Raw genomic sequence first — 15,954 nt, forward strand, 5'->3', positions numbered from 1 at the left:
ATCCACAGCCTCGCAGATAGCGCAGCACCAGCCCAAGAAGCGTCGGCACGTCAGGGAGGTGTGGATAGGGGCGAGGGATCATCGGTTGGCTTCGTCTGATTCGGCTCTTTATGGCGTCTGGGTGTTGGCTGGGCGACGGAGCCACTGGCTGATGTTCGCTCTGCTGTATCGAGCACACCGGCCTAGTGTGCCCACCAGCAATGCAGGTTTATTAAGCACACCAACCTGGTGTGCTCACCAAAAGTTCAAGTGTAACCGCACACCAGCCTGGTGGGCACACCAAGAAAGTCTGGTGTCACACCACTCGGGCTTATGTGCCCACCAGGCAGCCTGTTGTGCACACCACGCGGTTTGATGTGACACCAGTGTTGTATTTTGTTGACTTTTCCCCCGTCCACGAGCGTGTTTATGATTAGTTTGTGTGACGCCCCTTCCCCCGACGTCGTGCCTCGTTTCCTCCCGTCTTGTTGGTCGCCGGAGACCTCGCGGCGGGCTCTTTTGTGCTGAAGAAGTGTCCCCCTCGTCGCCAGAACTTTCCCGGGCGACCTTGAGCAGCTGTGGGCGCTCACCTCTTCTGGGGTTTGTCTTTCCCTTTCCGCCAGTATTCTTGTTAAAGTTTGAGAAAATAAAGGAGTCTTCTGTGTGAGTCGACGCTGAAAAGAAGTGCGTTGATGCGCTTTCCTGACTTCCGACGAGCTAAAGATAGGACTGGTCTGGTAGCAGAACAACAAAGAAAGCTAGTAATTATTCAATGTTTGCTGCCGAAACCAGGGAATTAACGGCCAGATCATGCCTACTACGAGCCAGGAGAGCGTCGACCGCCTGAAGCGAAAGGGGACTACCCTGCGAGCCACCACACAAAGATCATCAACAAGATTGGCGTCCTGCTGGCCACGGATTCAACCAACATCGGCGAACTCGAAGAAGGATTTGATATTCTTCTACTTAAGGAAGCTTCCCTGAAGGAGGTGGACAAGGAAATCGAGCCATGTGTCGAATATGATGCCTTAGAAGAGGAGATAACTGGCGCGGAGGGGTACGCGGTACGGATCAGCGTAACTAAGACACGAGTCAACCGCAAGCCGAAAACTCAAGAATTGCGGAACGACAGGGCGTCCGATTCTTCGACGCCGGGTAGTGGCTCCGGGCAAGCTCCAGTTGATCACGGCCAACTCCGTACAACAGTAAAGCTTCCGAATTTTGCTTTGTTTTTTTTATAAAGTAATTATGACACCAGCGTTATTGTCAAACTTACCATTGCACCCTTTTTTGTGAGTAAAGCCACACCCAGTCAACAGGTGCTCTGGTCAACAAACCTGATGTCACACCAGAACACCAGATTGCTGATGTCACAGCAGAACACCAGATTGCTGGTGTGAAAACGTCCCAAATCACATCTGCGAAAAGTCTGATGTCATATCAAGTCACACCAGCACTCGGTTTGGCGTATTTTTTCACTAGGGCGCGTAGTCGCCCTTACAACAACATTTTTTCGAAGGTTCGGATGCAGCGCTTTGAGAGGGGTTCTCAGCATCTTTCCCATGAGTAGTTCTGCAGGAGGTCGACCTGTCAGGGCATGAGGTGTTGTCCGGTACGGAAAAAGTAACCTGGCGATCTTGGTCTGAAAGTCGCCTGGGTCTGCCTTCTTCAAATTAGTTTTACTAACTGAACTACGCGTTCAGCAGCACAGTCTGATGCGGGATTGTACGGTACTACCTTGATGCCCCGGATTTGAATTCTTCTGAGAAACTCCATTAATTTCGCACCCGTGAAAGCTGTTCCGTTGTGAGATACAATAATGTCTGGTATTCCTTCAGTCGCAGAATGATCCTTAAGCAGTTTATATTTGCTCCTGAAGACGGAGAAGACACAGGCATGACTTCAACCCACTCGGAGAAAGCGTCCACGACAACCGAAATATAATGAGCTTGTAAAGGTCCACCGAAATCAATGTGCAGTCTTGACCACGGTTTCTCCGGAAAGGGCCAAGGTGTTGACTGCACTTGTCGACGTAAGTGCTGATGTTCCTGACAAGTCGCACAAGACTTAACCTTGTTTCAGATGTCTTCATCGATGTTAAGCCACCATACGACACTTCGGGCGATAGTTTTCATATTCTCAATGCCTGGGCGACTTTCGTGAATGAGCTTCAGTACTTCCGGTCGAAGAGACGCGAGGATCAAGACTCTGGTTCCCCAGAGCACGGAGTCTTTTTTGTAGACTGCACAAGAGCACTCGAAATTTGAAAGGCATCCATTCGGTTTCCCGAGGGAGGTTACTACCTTCCAACAAGTTGTCACAAAGCTTCGACAAGAGAGTACCGTCCTATGAAGCCTGAGCTACTACGGCTAATGATAGCACACGAGGGTAGCACCCTTCCAACGTGAAGATGTCAGCTGGCGGCTCCATGGTGATGTGCTTGCTTTTTAATGGCAATTTGCTCAGTCCATCTGCATGTCAAATTGTCTTACCGGGGCGGTACACTAAGGCGTAATCGAACGCAGATAACATGGGGGCCCAGCGTACCACGCTTGGAAAGCTTCGATCTGGGATGGCCTAATTTGGGCCAAGAATTCCAAGCAGCGGCTTATGGTCTGCAACTGCTTCAAAATGCCTTCCCCAGAAGTATTGACGAAGTTTAGTTACGCCGAAGATTAAGGCCAAAGCCTCTCTGTCCAGTTGGCAGTAATTTTTTTCGGGCAGCTGTAGGCTCCTGGATGCGAACCCGATAGGACGTTCCACGCCTTGGGCATTGCGGTGGGCCAGAACAGCTCTAAGACCAAGGAGGGACGCGTCACGTGTAAGGTCCTCCTTTGGGTTGTATTAGACCAACACGCTGGTCGAAGTCAGAAGTTTTGTTTGTTTTTTGTTTAAGTGAACGAAGTTTCTTGTTCATCATTCAGCACCATGGTGTTCCACTTGCCAGTAGGTGATGCAAGGGATGTAGAACAGCAGATAGGCTCGGGATAAACTTCCTTCAGTCGTTAACCAAGCCAGGGAAACAGCAGTTCCTTGACGTTGCTTGGTGCAGGAGCCTTGAGGACTGCTTCGACCTTGCCTGGAGCAGGGTGCAGCCCTTCTGCGTCGATGATATGTGTCCCAGCTATTCGACAGCGTCCATCGTGAATTTACTCTTGGTGAATTTTAGCATGATTCCTCTGTCTGACATTCGCTTGAATACCTTAGTGAGGTTGTTGTGATGGTCCTTGTCATCCGTTCCCGTCACCAAAATGTCATCGAAATATACGACGACATGGTTGAGACCTTGGAGCAGGGTTTTCATCTCCCTCTGAAAGATTGAGGGGGTCGAAGAGATCCCAAATGTTATCCTCTTGTACACAAAAAGCCCTTTCGGAGTGTTTATTGTGGTGTATTTTCGTGAAGCTGGATCGATGACCAATTTCTGGCCGGCGTTCTTCAAGTCAAGTTTGTTTAATTGGATGCCACCTGAAAGCTTCGCCCATAACTCCTTGACTCTTAGAATTGGATACTGGTCCAAGACTGCAATAGGATTTACAGTCACTTTGTAATTTCCGCATATGCGAATGCGACCGTCTTTCTTTATGACTGGGACGATCGGTGCTGCCCAGTCGGAAGACTTCACGAGGCAATTTGGGTGGCCTCTCGCTCTAATCTCTGGAGTTCTTCCAACACTTTGTCGAGCAAGGAAAACGGGACACTTAGTGCCTTGAAGAACCGTGGTTTGGAGCCTTCACGAATTGGCGGTTTCCCCGAGACTACTTGGAATGTTCCTGGTTCGTCAGAAAAGAGAGTGGTGTGTGCTTATCTTTGAGCTGTTGGACATCGTTGACGAAGTAGACATCTGAAACGTTGAATACAGTCATGTTCAACGCTTCCATTCAATCCCGTCCCAGCAGCGTAGGAGCATAGCCTTCAGCGACCAATAGTGGGAGCTCGAAGTGGTGGTCCTTGAATTTCGCAGTCACAATGACTTTCCCGACCACAGGTTTCAAGTCTCCGGTGTAACTTTTCAGACGGACCTTTGAAGCCTCGCAGGGAAGGTTAGGAAATTCCTGGTGGAGTGTACTCTTTCCTATCATAGAGACACTTGCACAGGTATCGAGCTCCATGTTTATTGGCTTACCTTGAAGCTCCAGCTTAACCAAGAATGGATTGAGCTTTTTAGCAGAGTCCAACGTCCACATGTTGTAGGTTTTCCCGTCGTTTGACAAAACCTCTTCGCGCTCTGGATGTTCAACGACGTGTACTAGAGCTGACTTGCTTGAGCCACTCTTTTGGTGTCCCTTCTGCTTTGGTGCAGACGAACGTTGACTAGAGCTTGCAGTTTTCGTTCTGCAGACCTTGGCAATGTGTTATTTTTTCCTGCAATGGTTAAGGATGTCCCAGATGTGCGTGCACTTCGTTTCAAAGTGACAGTCGCCAAAATGATAGCAGCTCATGTGCTTCTTCTGAAGAACCTGAGCAGCGTTGAAACTCGCTGATGAAACTGCCGCGGCTTCGCCTAGCTTGGTTACGTCACGCTTTGCGGATTCCATAGCTTTTGCGAGCGTAACCATGGACTTTAACGTTGGATTGTGCTCTTCAAGTATGCATAAACCATAGGGAAAATACTACTGGGCAAAATTGTCACGCGTTGACACCAACAAGTGGCAATTCTCGCAACTACAATACCCTTGGCCGTGCAGAGGCCCTTGACGTCTCTACCTCTCGTCTCTACCTCTCGCTCTCTCGCTCTCGTTTTCGAGCGAGAGGCAGAGAGCTCGCGGCGGCCACGTCATTTCTTTTCCGTACTCTTTTAAAAATCAACATGTTCATTTTCTCAACGCACGTTAACACGTTAAAATCACCGTAACCTGTGATATGCTCCTGCCCTCGCCACTTCCTGTTGTAGCCAAATAAAGTAATTTTAGCGCACTGACCAGCGTCCACGACCGGTGCACGGGGAAGCCTGAAGAATCTATCCCAGTCTTTTTCGCCATCTTGCGAATACCGTCCAACCATCTATAGGGCGTTGGAGTTGCGAATAATGTAAATCGAAGTCTAATTGACCATTTTCGCCTTTTTCTAGTGGCCCCGGAGTCACAAACCTACCCCCGGGCTAGAAAAAAAACATAACGCAAGTTCCCAATTTTTAAGGACTCTTGTCCCACTAAAAGAAAGATAACACACAAGCATACATCTTGAACAAGCATATATCTCGAATTTTACTTTTAAAGGATCAATGCGTTTTAATCGGCAAGAGTGTGATAATAGATTCTTGTCGTGCTTCGCGGGCTCGGCGCCTTCGCGCCAGGATCCTGGAGATGCTGGACCAGGCGCCGTCAAAAAGTACTTCGAGCACCTGGAAGATGTGGAATGACGAGTAGCCGAGGTAGAAGCCCATCAGGCCACCGATGCTTCGGAACAGACTGGTGACCTGCGTGCAGGTGAGTGGAATAGGAACGATTTCTAGAATTAGTTTCTCTGTAACTTGGCAAAGGGCGAACGCTCTCTGCGAAGACAGCTAAGTCAGACTGAAACAGTTCCTTTTCCATTCGCTCTTTCTCAAAATGTGATGGCGCAGTTTTAACTTGAATTATTAACGTAGGAAATTTGTGGTGACAATATAAAAATACAGCTCATAAAGCGGACAATAGCACTGCGCGAGCATTCGATTTAGACTCGTGATAATCCGTGCTTCGAGGAGCACTCAGACGGTTGCTGGAGTCCGATGGTGACACTGACGGAACCATAAGAATAAGGAGTTTTAGAATATGGGGCCCCCATGGGACCCCGATCGTGCAGTTGGAAACTCTGCAATACAGGGTCTTAGACAGGATCAAACCTCCGTAATGTAATACTAATCTACGTTACAGGTTAAACTGGTTCTAGTGTCTGGGCGACTTCCGGGATTCAAATTGAAGCAGACAGCAACAAGTCTACTTTTGCGGTGCTCCTGTGCATTCCTGTGGAAAAACTCGTGTTTATTTTGTCTCTTTACCGGAAAATGACATGAATAATTTTTGTTATTCAGGTTGCGCCGAATAGTATTTACCTTTCTAAACCTTGTAAAAGTGTAATTACTTTACTTACTGCACTTCTCCTCATAAGTGAACGCTTGAACTTTGCCATATTTCGGGCACAAACACGTGTTCCATAGATCATGTGTAAACACAGCCCCGTAGGGGAACTGCAAAAGGATGTAGACAACCAAATGCTGTTTCGAAGGGCGTGCCTATCAGGGTCAAACACGAGTGTTCAGTGACAACATTGATCTTGAGCGCCGGATAATGGCAACTTATAATTCTGGAGGTAAAACTGGCTGAATGACCCGTTTTTATCCCATTTTTATCCTTTTAAACACGTGATTCTCAATCAACCTTTGCTTGGAACAGCCGTAAATCTGTGGGGCGTTCACATCTTTATAACTGGATGTTTATTCCAACTGTTAGGAAGATCGCGCATGGTTGTTGCACGCTCTTTTCGTTTCGGTTTTCTATTGAATCAGACGGATGGCGTCATGAACAATAAAAAACTGCGCTGAAAATTCTTATCTTCTTATTTTATTTTTAATGTGTTGCTAGAGTCCCACACACAAGTTCAAGTGAACGCTATGCAAATATAAGAAAATGGCCAGAAACGCTTTACAGGGCCTCTTTAAAGGCGAACGGAGTGCAGTGCCTGCTGTAGTCACTTCAGCTGGCACTGTACTCCGTACATTCACGTATTAAAACCCCATTCTACAATCCGGCAGCGCGTGTGGCGCTGCGATAGTTCCCCCTATTCCTTAGGGGCCCCTATCGTTGGGGCCCCCTATTTTAAAACTCTGCATCGTGGGGAGGTCAGCGCGTGCCATGTGCTTTTCCCGCCAGAGCTCTTGGCTATGATACACATTAGCGGCATTTGCGTGGATGCGACAATAGCGCATCGAATCGAGACTTGACTGTTTTGATTGGTAGCAGTTGGGTAGAAGCGGAAGAAATATAAACACAGGCTGCGTGCGATTGGTCCCTGCTCGATTCGGTACGCTGCGATCCCATTCATGCAAAAGTAGTCATGGGTGGCATAGAACTGGAATCAGAACGCGTGGCCAATTGGTCTGGCTGCTATGTGAAGGGGAGAATGCTTCTCGCTTTCCTCGATTTTTAGGACAGCAACTCACGTTCCGTAGAGAAAAATCCTAACGCGTGTTTTATTAGGTTATGAAGGTGCATGAGAAATCCTAAGCAGTATATAGTAAAAGTAGAGAGATTGTTGCACCGCCCCTTTCAATTCCCCAGGTTACCAGTTCTTCTGCACTGACTGCATCGCTCATCTAAAACGTAACCCAGCGTCGCACTCCTCAAATGCAGACCGAACATACACTGCCTAACGGTGCGCTTACAGTTGCGAATTCGAGGGCTCATCCACGCCGGCGACGAGAGGAATTTAGAGCAGGGTGGTGGAATCCGCTCCTCGCTGGCGGAAAATCTGGGTCACCTTGTGACCCATATCCAGATTTTCCACCAGCGATGGGTCGATCTCTCCTCCCGGCTCCAGAATCCGCTCGCCACAAGCGCGGATGCGCCTGCGAATCCGCAAGTGTAAACGAAGCTTAAAAAAAAAAAAAAAGAATGTATATAAAAGAGTGTATATATATATATATATATATTTTTTTTTTTCATTATTCTTGAAATATAAAGTTACGCTTACCGTACTTTTGGGCTTCTTGAGTCTGTGCAGGACCGTGGTTCTTCTCATAAAAATAATAATCCTGGCATGAATTCTGCCCGAAAAAAAAAAATGAAGGAGAAGTAGGAGTATTTGAAGCAGTGGTGAGGGCGCAGGCTAGCTGGTGTAAATTGAGCAAAGTTGTAAACCCGAGACTGGGGATACGAAACAGAAAAGTAATAAACTAGAAATGACTAAATTGTTGAATAAAAACAAAGCCCATGCATGCTAGAGGGTCACTCAATTGATAAAAAAAACGAAGTCTATGTGTTTTTTGTTTTTTTTACTACTGTAACTTGACAACGAATATCAACTTCAACTTCTTTCATTTTCTAGGATTTAACTCACTCTTTTCAAAAGCTTATAAGCCCCCCCCCCCCAAAAAAAAAAAACAATAAATAGAAAAACATTGTTTGTTTTTTTATTGCGAAAATAAACTACGCATCGCTGAACGCTCAGTTAGCGCCCAAATGTAGCGCTTGTGGGCCGAAAAAGACGCCCAAGTTTCAGAACTGACCGCTATCTTTTACAAAAGTTACGTGATAGGAGCTCTCGCATAAATGGTGCTGAATGACGCCAGTTACTAAAAACGGGTAGAAACGGACGCAATTTTCCTATTGAAGATTTTTAGAAATCCGTTATAGATTTTGAATGATATACCGATTTGCTCTGAAACTTCGCATCTGGTTTTGATTGATAGCGCTACATTTGGGCGAAGGAAGAGCGTTTCGCGATGCGTAGAATATTTTTACGACGAAGAAAACTATAATTTATTTTGGGACAGATGTTTGATGCTTGTATAATTTTTCTGCGATTAAGGCGTCTTTTTAAACTTGTTTTTGTATCTCCTTTTTGGGCCTAACAACAAGAGTGGTAGCAGTGAAAACACATCCGGCAACATTTAATTAATGGAATAGTGGTCTGACCAAAAGGTAAAGGCGCCACTGCCACGGAGAAACGTTTGGACTTTGCGACTTGAAAATGTGCACAACTTTTGCTTCAACATTGGCCTGTTGTTACTGTTATTTCTTTGCATCAGATGTGCAGCACAAGTGTGATTGCGGAGTGCCATACAAAACATATATATTCCGTTGAGTAGCAAATTGAGAGTTATAACAAAAACATTAAATTACTTAACTTTATTTAATAAGAAGACACACCTCCATAGTGCTATTATTCTACGAAGTGGAGCAGTTCAATTATAACTATATTTTCAAAAAGCACGCATATTTTAACAACCTTGAAGTTAAGGATAAACTTACCTTCTGCGATCGGTCGATCCTTCCTGTAGCCTATATTCCGGCTTCACCTAGAACAAAGCAAACGTGGCAAAAGACTTTAAAGTGTAATAGTTGCAGTTCTAATCATACCCCAGAATCCAGTATTGGGTAGGGGGCGAGATCATCAAGGTGTCTTGCAGTTAAAAGTACCGTTACTACCAGGAATATTCTATTTCTTCATGTTTCGACTAAACGCGCAAGAAAACGTAAATGAGAAATATTTTGTTATGCATATGATGTACATAGATAATCTAGCTGATCATTCATCCAACTAGCGCACAAATTAGGGAAGTTATCATGATGTGGCACAGGCCTTTTTAATGGCCTCCCCCAAGAGGATTGCTGCCAAGGTTTTCGATATTCACCCATGCGTCAGCAAGACCGTCACTCACCGTATGCGTGCAATGTGTATAGAGAAAACCGCATGAATCATCGCCAGGAAGTGACAGATGTCCTTGATGATGACGGGTCAGGGAGGAAGATTTGCGGCGACTGAAGGTCTTGCTCAACTCGGGATTGGCTGAGAAACGAGGCGGCAACCTTTTAATGCAAACGCATTAACTGCCACATGGAGCGAAGCCGGCGTTGTCTGTCCAGCGAAAGCGGCTCCTAAATTCCAATTGGCTGCGACGCGTCTAATCAGATGCGTCGTCACGGAAGCTGTGACGAAGGTCAAAGCGGACGTGCCTCAGAAATGAAACACAAAGAAAAGAAAAGCAACGCAAATGCATCGTCACGGAAGCCGTGGAGCCGGCGGGTGCGCCGCGCCTGCGCAGTGGGGGAGCGTGACGTCACCGCCGGAGCGCCGTGTGAAAAAGGAAGACGTCGCGTGCTGCTTTTAAAAATGCGCTTCATGTAGGAATGCTTTCGCATTCCTACACGTAAGCAGTCTTAAGTGTATCTGCAAAATTATTTTGGGGGAGAGCATCCAAAAGCGTGTGCCAAGTCATAATTACTCTCTTTAATTTGTAGCTCTAATTATGGGAGAATGTAAATATACTCGTCTTTATTTAAAAATCTAGCAAAAAGGGGTCCGACTCCTCCTGGAACGTTACTGGTTTCCACATTCATGTATTGAATTAAGATATATATATATATATATATATATATATATATATAGGTGCGTCTTGGATTAGCTTTATGTTTTCGATCAAGACGTACACGTATTTCAAAAGCCTAAGAACATCGTTTCTTCCTTCGAAAACTAAATATTGTAAGAACTACTTCGAGGAGCGCACGAAGAATGTGCGAAACGTCTCTTTTTATGATGAGGCAACGAGTAAGGAGTATGTGACTAAATTATTTTTATACTAAGAAAAAATATTTTACACTTTTTTTTTGCGCAAGTTCATCGAAACTGTAAAAAACGACACCCCTTTAGTGTACTCCTAACATAAATACGCCGTAAAAAACGTTCTGTATTGCGTCATTCTTAGTCCGCTCGGCGAGATAGCGTCCCTCTTATGCTCCTCCTGGTGTCGTTGTTCTGGAGAATATCTTAATTATTTTGAAGATTCATCTTCATCAATGTTCTCTCGGAACGTGTTTGTAACTATACATCGAAGGTCGAATAAAACAATAAACGCAACTGCTTTCCAGCAAAGGGTTCATTAGACCTCAGTTTTTTCTGAAAAAGGCGGGATTTAGTATTGAATAGGATATCAGGCGAACGCGCCTTCAGCGACTAATTTAAAAGCTAAACTCATAGGGACAATAACAGCATGAAATACAGGGAGTTCCCGATAAACAAGAACCGTGTTTTCTCGGCCCGGGTAAGTAAACAAATCATCGCAAAAAACTCAAACATTGTGAGAATGATCCGACGTCCAACCAAGCCCAACTAATATCGTCAAAACAAGAAATGACACTGCGGGCGCCTGTAGTATCTATTTCTGCGAAACAAAATATTGCCAGCAAGAAAGAAAACAATATTTTCTTTCTTGATGAGAACTATTTGTTTTTCACTGAAATAGGTGCTACGCGCTTCCATAGTGTAAATTTTTGTTTTAACGATATTAGGCTTAGCTGGCGTGACCTCATAGAGAAATTTCATTTTTTCTTAATAGTCTTTTTATCAAGGTAATGTCATGTTCTCAAACTTTTGCGTTCTTTCCCAACCGCTAGAGTCACATTCTCGCGTAGTTTGAGCTTTCTGCGAAGCGTAGTTTATTTGCCCGGGAAAAAAACAACAAAAAAACACCGTTTTCGTTTCTCAGAAACTCACTGAATTTGTTCGTGGATCTAACGCCGCGTTCGGTTGAAGCAGCCGAACGGCTAGTGAGCATACGGTTGTAGCTAGTGTTCAATCAGTGAATCCCAAAATGAATACGGGTCCCCACCCAACGCTGACGCATTTCTCGTCCAATATCTGCCCTAGGTTCGATCGAGGTAGTTTACGTAAAGAATGCAGTCCGCGGGCCACGTGCTAAATTAACTCCGAGGTTTGTGGAAAACAAACTGGACAAAGCGCCTCATGCGGTCCGTTTTTGGTCACCGCGAGAGTGAGATCTCATTTGTCTCTTGCCGAGTGAGCGAAAATAACGTTCGTAGATTGTTCATCCTTTTACGCGAGATAAGAACGCGGTTCTTCTTGAACTAAACGCCGTTCGCAGATGGAAAGGAAACAAACACCGCACGTAGTCTGCTGACAGACCGAAAAGAAAAAAAGATGGCCGCGTACTACGAACCAACCGCCGCGGGTTAGTGAGATCCATAGAGGTTTGAAGAGGAGGCGAGACACCGGCTCATGCCAGCCAAACGTGAAAATCCCAAGTGCAGCCGGATGTAGAGGGCGCGGTCGGCGAGAACGCCCCCAAGTTTGACCACAACCGAAGTTGGCGCCAAATGACCTGTTTTTTCTGTCCAGTGTTATAGGCACCACCGAAAGGAAGTAAAGAAATACGTCCCGATCGTTACTTGCAAATAAAAGAAACCCATTACCGACCTACGTTACTTAAAATTTAAAGAAACGCGTTACCGCTACCGTTATTGACAAAAAGTAACGCACTATAATCATTAATCAACACGTTTCACTGTTTTGACGGTATATGTATAGATAATCGCCATGTTTGAAGAAATATTGTTCACACAGATTCTGAACATAATCAATTTATATTTTTTGCCATGTCAGTCCAATATGCCAAAAAAAAAAAGAAAATCGCAAAAAAAAAAGACATGGCTTGGCGCCTAAAAACACTAAAAAAATTAAATTGCAATTTTGTTAATCTTGTGAAGAAGTTACGAGTAACGTAACTGCGTTACGGATTACTTGGAATAAGTAATGTAAGTACATTACCCCTTCCTTTTGTCAAAAAGTAACGTGTACGTTATTACTTTACCGAAAAAACTAGCGCATCAGCGGTGACGCTGTTACTTGCAACGCGTTATCGCCAACACTCTTTCAGACGATAGTGTATTTTGCCCATGGTCATCGTTGCAGGCGTGTCCCTCCAAACTGAAAGTATCTCCCGGCTTCATTTTTGGTGCGTCACGTCGCCTTCAAAAGCTTCCTACCTCCATGGTGAGATCAGACGCAGGCAGAATCTCATCAAATTTTGCCCGATTTTAATATTGCCAACGGGCCAAAGATGTCTCATTGGTCAATAACGTGCATGCTATGGCGCCACGTCTAATCAGGGGCCGAAAACCGTTTCGCTCTCCCCTTGACCACAATCGGACCCGAGGTTCGATTTTTTTTTTTTGTCAATGACCACAGAACCTCCCATATTTTAGTGCGAATATCGCATAGCGATGAACTCGGCGTACTAAGTTTGGCTATGGCAATGGCAAGCAATATCACGCCCCAACGGTAATACTCTATGGGTGGCAAAACGCATAACCTCATGCACCAGATTTCCCCTCAAGGCCGCATAGGCATGGTCAATATAGAGTCTCGACCCTCACATTCTCTGAATTAATTAAAGAAATTCAAAGGGGTGGTATTTTCATGTTGCGCAGATCGTGGTACCGTCATATAAACACGTCTGAGAGTATAAGTGGCTGCCTTACTCATCGTTGGATATGCAATCAATCTCTGCAAATTGTTGTTTCCTGCTTGGTGGCTTTTGGAAGTTCTCGCATGCCGAATACTTATATATTACTAAATTTAATTGCTCATATTACTGAACGAAACACTGCACATTTTTGCTAAGGACAACAATTTACCATAAAAACTATTTTTCATATTGTACTTACCAGATAACTTGTCCAAGCAAGACTGTTCGGAGTGGTGTGATAGTAATGAATCCTGCATCAAATAAATATAAAAGAAGTGAAGGGTTTTGTTACGCACATTCTCGACGAATTCAATGTCAAAACATGGCGTCCCTCGACCTCAAGAAACATCTTCAAATCTGATGAGTCAAATTTAATAGGGAAACGCCCTTTCACCCTTACGTTTTATAATTCAGACTTCATACCTCAGTAAAGTAAACTCTTGCACACTCGACAGACATGGCGCACGAAGGGTGCAAAGTCAATTCACGGCTTGAATTGACTTCACAACTGCTGCCATTTTGTCGGACTTGGAACTGCGTATCTTCAACAGCAAACATTAAACACAACCGATTGGGTTTTTTTCGTTTTTCCAGAAAGAACGAGTAAGAATGACCCGCACCAAGGTGCGATAACGGCATGTGCAAGACATGTATTGTATGAATCTTCCCACGTAATAAACAAGTTTCATCATTCCGTAAAAGATGTTCTTCATGTCCGCGGACATGTTCCTGATTATAATGAATGTTTTTGTAATCGGAAAATGGTGACGTCACGGTTTAGTAGAAACTTGTCCGCGGAAAAAGCCCGCCAGGGAAATGACCCTATCCATAAAGAAACTTGTCAACTGCAACTGTTTGGACATAAAAAACGAAAACAAAAAAACTTACACGCACGGTGCAAGACATTTGCACGTGACAAGTTTCCGGTTGATCTGAGCTTCAACCGTCCTTTCACAGTCAGCTGAAATTGAAACAGAACATTTGAACGTCGAAGAACTAGAACATAGGTCCTGAGATAACTTTTTCTGATTTTGCAGCTTCTACAATATTAAACGTCTTCCGAACCGCCCCTATTGTTTTGTTGTTTTTTTTTTGTTCAAATAAAAGTCACAGGAATTGTTTTTGCAGAGGCGGATAATTAAGCAGTACAGTTTACAGAGAAAGAATAACAAAGGAATTGGATAATTTCAGAGTGCCTGGTCAACGTCGACAACATAATGTTTTATATATTTTAAACATAATACGATAGGGCTGACGTAACGATTGGGCCCTATCAAAATGATGACTTTTCGCCTACAGCAGTCTCAGTCGGACTTGGACTTTGAACTGCTGGTCGATTTGTGCCCGAACTCAGCCACAACATGGTGGCGCCAAGCACGTCTCCTAGAAAATGTTTGTCGTGCAACACCGCGGCGGTGGCGCATCGAGCGCGATCCTGTCACTTCTACTCACGTAGTGTAGCAAGAGTGACCACGGCGTGGCGTCGGACAGTTCGTCGTATTGCTAAACTCACGACATCACTTTACAATGAAACAGACTTGTGTACTTTTTTATGTTACGTGACGTCACGTGTGACGTCACACGGGACGTTATACGTCAATTAAGTAAAAAGTTTCCCGTTAAATTTTACGGGGAAATATTACCGCTACGTTTAGCCTGAAATTTCTCCGCTAAATTTAGGGGAAAAAATTCGCCGCTAAATTTACTGGAAAAATTCCCCCCCTAAATTTAGCGGGGAACTTTTCGCTAGATTTAGCGGGAAATGTAGCAAAACGTTTCCGCTAGATTGAGGGGACCAGGAGAGTAGGATAGGGGGGGGGGGGGGGGGGGGGCTTCAGATGGGGGAGGAGGGGCATACCCCCCTTTCCATACTTTCCCCTCCTCCTCCTCAAGAGCTCCACTCCACTTCCAGATTTCAAAGATTTGTAAACGTCTTTCAATTCTTTTTAGGAAGTAACTTCTTATTCGTTCATTTTAAGACCACAGTTTCAATCAGAAACTTACTAGGCATCGTCTATAGCCCCTATATCAACTCTTTTTAGACAAGTATGAAGCATGCCGAGCATTATACCATGTTTTTAAAACCCTTCAATTCTGACGCGTACTCTGGTTTCGGCTTCTTAGCCAGGCGCATCTTGGCGGCAGCTCTCCTGCCCTCCGACGGCCGAAGCGCGGAACCGAATCCAGACAACTCGCCAGTCTCTCCCGCCCGCCTCTTTTACCTCTCTTGAAAAAAACATTGAAGCGTACCGCGCACGTGGGGCCAGGGGAGTAAAAAGCCACGCTGCGATAAGGTTCTGCCCTTTGGCAGTCGGGGGGAGGGCAGGACAGCTGCCGCCGAGATGCGCTTGGATAAGAAGAGCCCTAGAGTTCTTAGATTTACGTCTTCATGGTGGAATCAAGGGTTAAGCGCGAGACACATAGACGGCAGAATCGTCCGATCCGACGTCCGATCCGACAGTCCGAACGCCACTCCGAATCGCCGCACGCGACAGTTTGAGACACGCGCTTCCGACCTTGCATGCGACACGACAATCCGTTCGGCTCCGCCCAGGAGATCCAAGCACTCCAGCGGAGGTTCGCGTTCATAGATCTCTGGTCCCAGATTGACGGTTTAGCTTGCACGAGCGAAGTTAAGAGCTCGTTCTCGCTGGCGCGTGCATTCTCTGCCGGGCCATCTATTTCGAATGGGTCAGCGGGATCTCCACGCGTCCGGCTTCCCGTCGCCCGTCCCGTTTTCTTATTCGTCCCGCCAGACCCAGTACATCATCATGACGTTCGCGCTAGCTGTGCTGTCATTGGCTGGACGCATCCGACAATCCGTCCGCCGTGCGAAACTATCTGGCGCGTTGGACGCACGTCGGATCGCCGATCCGACGTCTGAAGCGACCAAATTTTTCGGATCAGGCAGTCGTATTGCCGGATCGGACGTCGGATCGGATGGATTTTTCGCGCATGTGTCTCGCGCTTTATGTTGGGAATGCGGAAAAGAAAATTCTAAACCGAAA

The 15,954-nt window shown here is 45.5% G+C and overlaps 1 protein-coding gene across 1 annotated transcript in view; it reads right to left on the reverse strand.

The window, feature by feature from the left end:
- Nucleotides 1-5,200: 5,200 nt before the first annotated feature.
- The window catches only part of LOC115329792 (acid-sensing ion channel 1C), a 76,305-nt gene continuing 65,551 nt past the window's right edge, over nucleotides 5,201-15,954 (reverse strand). The window contains exons 8-12 of the mRNA XM_042286262.1: nucleotides 13,835-13,907; nucleotides 13,146-13,197; nucleotides 8,934-8,980; nucleotides 7,654-7,726; nucleotides 5,201-5,398 (exon numbers count right to left, since the gene is read on the reverse strand). Coding sequence (XP_042142196.1) covers nucleotides 5,201-5,398; nucleotides 7,654-7,726; nucleotides 8,934-8,980; nucleotides 13,146-13,197; nucleotides 13,835-13,907 — 443 coding nt within the window. The remainder of the gene's footprint in view (nucleotides 5,399-7,653; nucleotides 7,727-8,933; nucleotides 8,981-13,145; nucleotides 13,198-13,834; nucleotides 13,908-15,954) is intronic.

The sequence above is a fragment of the Ixodes scapularis genome, unplaced genomic scaffold (assembly GCF_016920785.2).
Source record: "Ixodes scapularis isolate PalLabHiFi unplaced genomic scaffold, ASM1692078v2 PGA_scaffold7__128_contigs__length_106722199, whole genome shotgun sequence".
Lineage (NCBI taxonomy): Eukaryota > Metazoa > Arthropoda > Arachnida > Ixodida > Ixodidae > Ixodes > Ixodes scapularis.